Source organism: Lipotes vexillifer, unplaced genomic scaffold (assembly GCF_000442215.2).
Source record: "Lipotes vexillifer unplaced genomic scaffold, Lipotes_vexillifer_v1.1 scaffold2036, whole genome shotgun sequence".
NCBI classification, from domain to species: Eukaryota; Metazoa; Chordata; class Mammalia; order Artiodactyla; family Lipotidae; genus Lipotes; species Lipotes vexillifer.
In genome coordinates, this window is record NW_006787290.1 from 272,673 (window position 1) to 279,568 (window position 6,896).

Consider the following 6,896-nt stretch of genomic DNA (forward strand, 5'->3'; position numbering starts at 1 on the left):
CCCCCCCCCCCCCGACTGCTGCTGTGTGTGTGATATGTGAGCCATTCATTCATGATGGGCTATTTTTGTTCCTTTCAGTATAGGTGCCTGGCCCTGGTCTTGTTACAATTTTAGGAAGTCCAGTCTGGGATATCCATGTTTCCAGTGGTTGGGCTCCAGTGGGAGACTGTGGAAGTGGAATAGGCCCCACAGTTCAGTGATACTTAGAAAATGAGAGAGGGCAGAGATCCTACTAGGGGTATTTTCCTGGCCTCTTTCAGGCTGCAGTTAAGGATTTGGGGGTAAATTTTGCTCTCCCTCCCCAGTCATCCAAAGGCTTAAAAATCCCGGTCATTCACACAAATTTAGAATCAGTTAGGTACAGTACAATCAATCACCTTTATTCCAGGGTTAGAACAAGGCCGTGCACACTGCAGACAGAGGAGCACAGGATAGGGGCAATCTCACAGCAGTATAGGGGGCGGGAGGGCAGGTTAGTCTTTTTAGATTATTTTGCCTTACAGAGAAATTGCTAGACTCTGCTGAAAATGACCCTGTCTCCCTTCTCCCATCTCATCCTCTTCTCTCTTCAAAGGAAGGCTCTTTATAATATATTCCCTCCTTCCACCCCCTTTCTCTCTCAGACTTGTTCTCACATAACATATCCTGGCTTGGAAGGATAATTCCTGCTCTTTATCCCCCTCCCAATTCTACAAGTATCTCTCTCTCTCCTTGAGGGAGAAGCCAGACAGGACTGGGGAAACTTGGGAAGGTCCTTTAAGGCAAAACTGTGGAGTACTCGAGGTGTATGTGTTAAGGCAGGTGTCCGCAGCAGTGGCCAGAGGGGACAGGCAGGTTGGGCTGGGCTAGGCTAGGATTAGAGGGTGCTCTCCAACCAGTCTGGCTTCTTCCCTCTTCCAGTAGCCAGCTCTCCCCTCCACTAAAGTTTTGCTCCCACATCCTAGAAGCTCCTAGCTTAAACTTTCTCTAAATAGCCTCTTGAGATTGCATGTGAATTTAAAGTTTAAAAAAGTTTCTGTTTTGACTATGTAGCAATTTGACTCTGCCACTCCCTTCACTGTGGCATTCCCCTTCCACCCCCGTCCTGGCCTAGACAATAAGTTAATGCCAGACACCACAAAAAAGGGCAGACATGGCAGTGCGGGTTTAATATACATATATGTAGAATATATATGTACACACAGTTAGCACGGTCAGGGTGGGGATGGCTATCTTGGAACAGGCAGGAGGCTGGGGTCACTGTACTCTAGTGATTTGGCTAGGAGGCGTTCACAAGCCCAAGGTGCCAGGATATTGAGGGAGAGGGGTTACCGGGTCCCCTCGTGGACTGAATTGGGGATCCGTGCAACGGAAAACACTGTAGTTAGCTTCTTCCCTTCTTTCTGGCTTGGGGGAGAGGGGGTTCTAGATCATGGAGAGAGGGAAGGTTGCCTGCGATAACCACGTTGGGATTCTGTAAGTGGGAGCAGGATTGGAGTTAAAACCTAAGGATCTCGATTCCCCAACCTCCCTAGGTTCAGGGGACTCCTGTGCAACAGTCTGAGTAGGAATAAAGGAGTGGAACAGGGAACTCCTCTCTGCCTTCATCCCCACTCAGGCTCAGTGATGGGGCATGTTCCCAGCACAGTCTCTCCAGAGCAGAGGTGAGTGGGGGGTATCTAATGCTGGGTTCTCCATGGGGTTTGAACTTTGGGGCCAGGGAAGGATCCAGTGATCCTCTCTCTTTAGGTCCCTGGCTCATACCCACCGTAGGCCCATGAGAAGGGAGCAAAAAGGGACCTGCTGGTGCCCAGGCCCTCCAACCTGAGGAACTACTGGAAACTGGACTCCTCAGCCAGTCCAGCTTTGGGGTACAAACACAAACTCTGGCTTTTCTTTGCCCGTTCCAGGTGGGGGTTGGGTAGCCTCTTCATCTTCCCTCTCACTGCTTTTCATTAGATTCACCCACCTCTCCCATGCCTCACTCCTACCTCGCCGCCTCATTGTAGGAAAATACAGGCCCTTTTCTGCTCCCACACTTTAGAGAGGTGGGGGAAGAGTGGAGGAAAGGGAAGTAGGAGGAATGTGCCCATTTCTATTTGCAAAGAAATAGCCCCCAACTCCCCCTAGAGTGGGGAAACTGAGCTCCCCCACCCCCAGCCCCTGACCCCCATCCCCTCACAAGGAGGAGGAACTAGATGAGCTAGACATATAGACAGACAGCCAGAGCGTGCGCACACGCACACACACGCGCACAGTAAGGGGGTTAGGACCAGGTTAGTAAGTGGGTAGATGGGGGGAGGGATGCCATTGCCCCCTCCCCTGGAGGATGGGGGAAGAGAATGGTCTGATGAAGGTCCAACCTTCCTCCTCTTCCTCCCCCTTGCTCAGGCTTTCTTCGGTGGAGGAGCCAATTTGATGATCTCTTCCTCAGAGGGCTGCCGGATAATGTCTGGGGGCAAAAAGGGATGTGTCCAGGGACAGAAGTCATGGGAGGCAGTAGGCAGGCTAACTGATCATAAGCCTCTGTTCTCCCAGAATTCAAGTATTCCACAGATAATCCATGGGAGGGGCAGAGGTACATATTAAAGGCATGGCCTCTTACCTTTGTACTTCTTGGCACTGGGGATACGGGTTAGCTTGGTGTCCAGCTCATCTTCCTCAGAGATCTTCAGAACACGGGTTCTGTAGTCAACCACCATAGTGAGTAGGTCAGGACGGCGGGAGATCTCAAAGATGTGCTCGATATAAGAGAGGTTGTCTGGAGGAAGGCAGGAGACTGAGGATCAGAGCTAGGCTGTAGAGGTCAGCTTCCCCTACACTGCTGGATTAGGCTTCAGGAACCAAGACTGAGTTGCTCACATTGGTTACTAGAGGAGGCAACACTGGAAGAAGAGGGGCAACTAAGCCAGGAAAAGAAAGCTAAAGCACCAAAAAACAGTAGAGAACTATTCTCAGGAAGGGCAGATCATTGATGAGTGAAGTTTCTAGATTACTGATTTAGAATGAGGGATTTAGGTTAAATACCAGGTTCCACATTGAGTGGAGGGGAGAAGAGAAAAATTAACCGGGCTTTCAAATACCCAACATCCACCCTGTCCCTCTTTCACTTTTTCTCCAAGCAAGCATCAGAATTTCCCAGCAGCACATGTAGGACCAGAAGGGTGGGATCTGTAGACAACCCAGGAGAGATTCTGTGCCTAGTGAGAAGGGTAATTCTGAATGAGAAGGCACAGACATGACCAGAGGGATGATGTCCATGGGTTGGCCAGTTCTAGGAGATTGCAGATGCCTTCTTGCCTGGCTCCTCCCCTCTACTGCAGTAGTCCCCTAAGTCAGCGGTCCCCAACCTTTTTAGCACCAGGGACCGGTTTCCTGGAAGACAATTTTTCCATGGACAGGGTGGGCGGGGGTGGGATGGTTCAAGCTGTAATTCGAGCAATGGGGAGTGAGCGGTAGATGAAGCTTCGCTCACTCGTGCCCACTCCTCACCTCTTGCTGTGCGGCCCGGTTCCTAACAGGACCACTAGGGACCCCTGTCCTAAGTGTAGCATGTCCTCCTTCAGCCTCCCTCCCTTCATTCCATGCTACAGATTAGTATCTCTGAAGCACCCTCAGGTCATTCACCTCACCTATCAAATACCCTGTCACTCAAGGCCCTCCACAACACAGTCTTAACTTACCTTTCCAGCCACTTCTAAACATACTATGTTCCTCTGCCTAGCATGTCCTCCTTTGGATCCTGCTTTTGAAATCCCACTTGCCCTTCAGGGCCATCTTAAATACCAGTTCCTCCCCAAAGCCCTTTCCAGAGCAATGGTCTCTAAAAGTGAATAATAAAATGTTAGAAACTTGTGGTTTTAAGTTTTATCACTTTTAAGTCCTATTTTAATGTTCTATTATATATATGATAATAGCACAGTAGGATCTGAGTAACATTTTTTGCTGAATAATATTTTTACTGAGAAGGGCACCATGAAGAATGTAAAGACCACTGCCCTAAAGCCCCTCTACTCTCTTAGAGCACCCCTCTTATCCTGCCTTGTCAGAAAGGAGTGCACTTTGTATAGGAGCTCTGAGCTCATTTCTATTTGCTGAATGAACTGAGCCTGAACGGGTGATGGTAGGATGCCTGTGTCCCCCTCCCCCACCTTTGTCCAGCTTGTTGTGGCTCTCCAGGAAGCTAAACCAGGCACTGCCAGTAGTGATCTCCTCACTCTTCTCACTGGGGATGTCCTCCTTGCAGGCTGACTTGAGCTGTTCCAGATCTTCAAGGGTGATGTTGTTGGTCAGGTCCTGTAGGAGGGTCCCGTACTCGGCCATGACTGGGGTTGGGGGGAACAAAGGGAGAGGAGGCTGAGCTTGAGGTTCACGGTTTGGTTTACTCACTGGCACTACCCACCTCTCCTCTACCCTACCAGGCAAGTGCCTGGAACACAGAGGTTGGGGAGACTAGGACTGGAGGGAGAAAAGGAAGACCTAAGGGAGGTAGGAGTAGATAGGAAGAAACTGGGAAGCTAGGGGCCAGGCTGGAGTCTAGAGTGAAAAGTCACACCTCCTTCTCCCCACCATCTTTTTTCTTCCTTTTCCCCCCTCTAACAGTAACCCTGGCAACAGCTCCCCCACTGAGGAGGCGGTTACCATAGCAACCTGCTCCCGACTTTCTCACCCGCTGTCTCCAAGTCCCCCCCCAGAATCGCCCCACCCACCTGCAACCCCTCCCCCTGTCAAACAAAACAAAACACACCAAAACGACCAGGGAGAGGCTTGCTGTGGCAGTGAGAAGCTAAAAAGAAGGGGCTGGGGGAGGTTGATTGGAGCTTATGTTCTAGCTTCCATTCTTTCCCAGAAGCAAAGGGGGTCCCTCACTTCAACTCCCCACCACCCCACTAATGACTCATTTTGGACAGATGCCTAGTTGCCTGGTCAAATGGTCCCCTGGCCCCTCCATGCTCAGCCCTGTATTCAGTCATTAGGTCTCGGGGTGGGGGTGGGGAGGGTGAAGCAATGGGCTACCCCCACCTTTGCAGAGCCCATTTTCTCCCTTGATTGCTGCTGGGCCTCTACACAGCCCTTTCTCCTAGTCTTTGTGCTATGCCTACAGCCCCCGCGCCCAAGAATACCAAGCGGCTGGCTCTGGCCCCCTGCCCAGTTCCCAGGCTGGCTGGGTGGCAGGGAGAAGGGGTTCAGTTGCAGCTTTGGGAAAGTCTGGCAGGAAGGGGGCTGCCACTTCTGCTTGCATCAACATCCCGCTGGCACTACCTTCAGCGTGACCTCCCACAGGGGGCTGGGGAAGGCTGGATCTCATCTAGGCCTTCACCCCATCCCTCTTCTATGAAGATTTTTAGGTGAAAAGGGAGAGGACATTCAAGGCCCTCCTTCCACTAAGATAGGGACTGTGGCTAAGACAGGAAGAAAGAAGGTCAGACCTTAGAATGAACTTTCTGGATTTGATAAAATGTGAAACTCCAGTGGTGAGTTTTAAAAAGGGGCTTTTTTTCCCCACAATGACTATATATTTCTTTTATAATTAAAAAATAAAGCATTTTAAAAAGTAAATTATGGCATAAGCACTCTGTGGCTAGACTAAGGGGTGGGGCAAGGAGCTAGATGACCTTGTACTTGACTGAGACTGCCCACAGATCACGCCAACAATGGGCTGGGAATATAGCAGGGACTAGTTGACACACCCCATATTCCTTATTTCCACCTACATGCAGGGAAACTGAGGGAGAGAAGCATGCACCCAGGAGGCCCCATTCCCAGGCCCCTACTTGGACCAGAACAAACAAGCCACCCTTGGTGGCAGGCATTGTGACACAAACACACAATAAGCCAGGCAGCAGGGCCAGCATGAGCCCCACAAGAAACAGGCACTTATACACATGCTCACTTGCACACCCAGGTGCAACCAGACAGAGGGCCCAGCGGTGGCCCTGCCAGGCTGGACCAGAAACAATGCTCTCTGACTGTCAGCACCAGGAACCGTCTCGCCTTGAAATCTAGGTCACAGCAGCAGGCTCTGGAGCTCAGCCCCCACCCCCCTCCACTGATAATCCAAGGGCAGAAAAGGGCGGGGGGGGGGATGTAGACAAGGGGAATGATGGGGACAGGGTTCAGAGATGGGGATAATAATGGAGGTGGGGTGTGAAGAGAGCTGAAGAGAAAAGGGCAGCATGGGAAGGAGTCAAGATGCCCTCAAGAAGGCTGCCCCAGTCGAGGAGACCCTGCGACCAAGCCCTTAGCTGGAAAATGGGACAGACTTTAGGACCATAGTGCCCTGCTTTCACATAGAAGAGTTTGTAAATACAGAGATCCTGTGGGAGGAGAGAGGGAGAGAGGGAGAGAGAGAGAGTGAGAGTGAGAGAGAGTGAGAGAGAGAGAGAGAGAGAGAGAGAGAGAGAGAGAGAGAGAGAGAGGGAGTGTGTGTGTGTGGGTGCTGTGTGTCTCCTGGGAGGAGTTAGGATTCAGGACTCTGAATTGAAAACACAGACTTACAGGGGAGGTGGGCGGGAAGGGATTAATGTGTATTAGACACCCACCCACAAAGGCTGGGGGCGTTGAGTAGGAGCTTTCTGTGAGAGTGAAACAGATACAAGGAGGCCCCTAAGAGAAATGGGGGTGGGAATGTGTGTGTGCCAGAATCCTCTGTATGGATGCTGATCCCTGGGTGTGGGCACAGGTTCAGGGAGGAGGCAGTGCTGGTATCTGTGGGTGTGTTTGGATGTTCTGGTAATGGATGTGTATGTGCCAGCACTGGATGTGTGGCTTTGAGTGTATGTGGTCTGTGTGTATGTGTCTGACCAGCTGACAGTATGTGTAAGAAGGCAGATAATCACAGGCTCACATCCAGAGAAAAGAGGAAGGGTAAGGGGAGCCTAAAGAATGGAGGAAGAGAACTGGTGTTGGGAGAGGGA

General features: G+C 51.1%; 1 protein-coding gene across 1 annotated transcript in view; it reads right to left on the reverse strand.

The window, feature by feature from the left end:
• Nucleotides 1–359: 359 nt before the first annotated feature.
• The window catches only part of PEA15 (proliferation and apoptosis adaptor protein 15), a 10,296-nt gene continuing 3,759 nt past the window's right edge, over nucleotides 360–6,896 (reverse strand). The window contains exons 2-4 of the mRNA XM_007459934.1: nucleotides 4,131–4,304; nucleotides 2,585–2,740; nucleotides 360–2,431 (exon numbers count right to left, since the gene is read on the reverse strand). Coding sequence (XP_007459996.1) covers nucleotides 2,367–2,431; nucleotides 2,585–2,740; nucleotides 4,131–4,302 — 393 coding nt within the window. The 5' untranslated portion in view covers nucleotides 4,303–4,304 and the 3' untranslated portion in view covers nucleotides 360–2,366. The remainder of the gene's footprint in view (nucleotides 2,432–2,584; nucleotides 2,741–4,130; nucleotides 4,305–6,896) is intronic.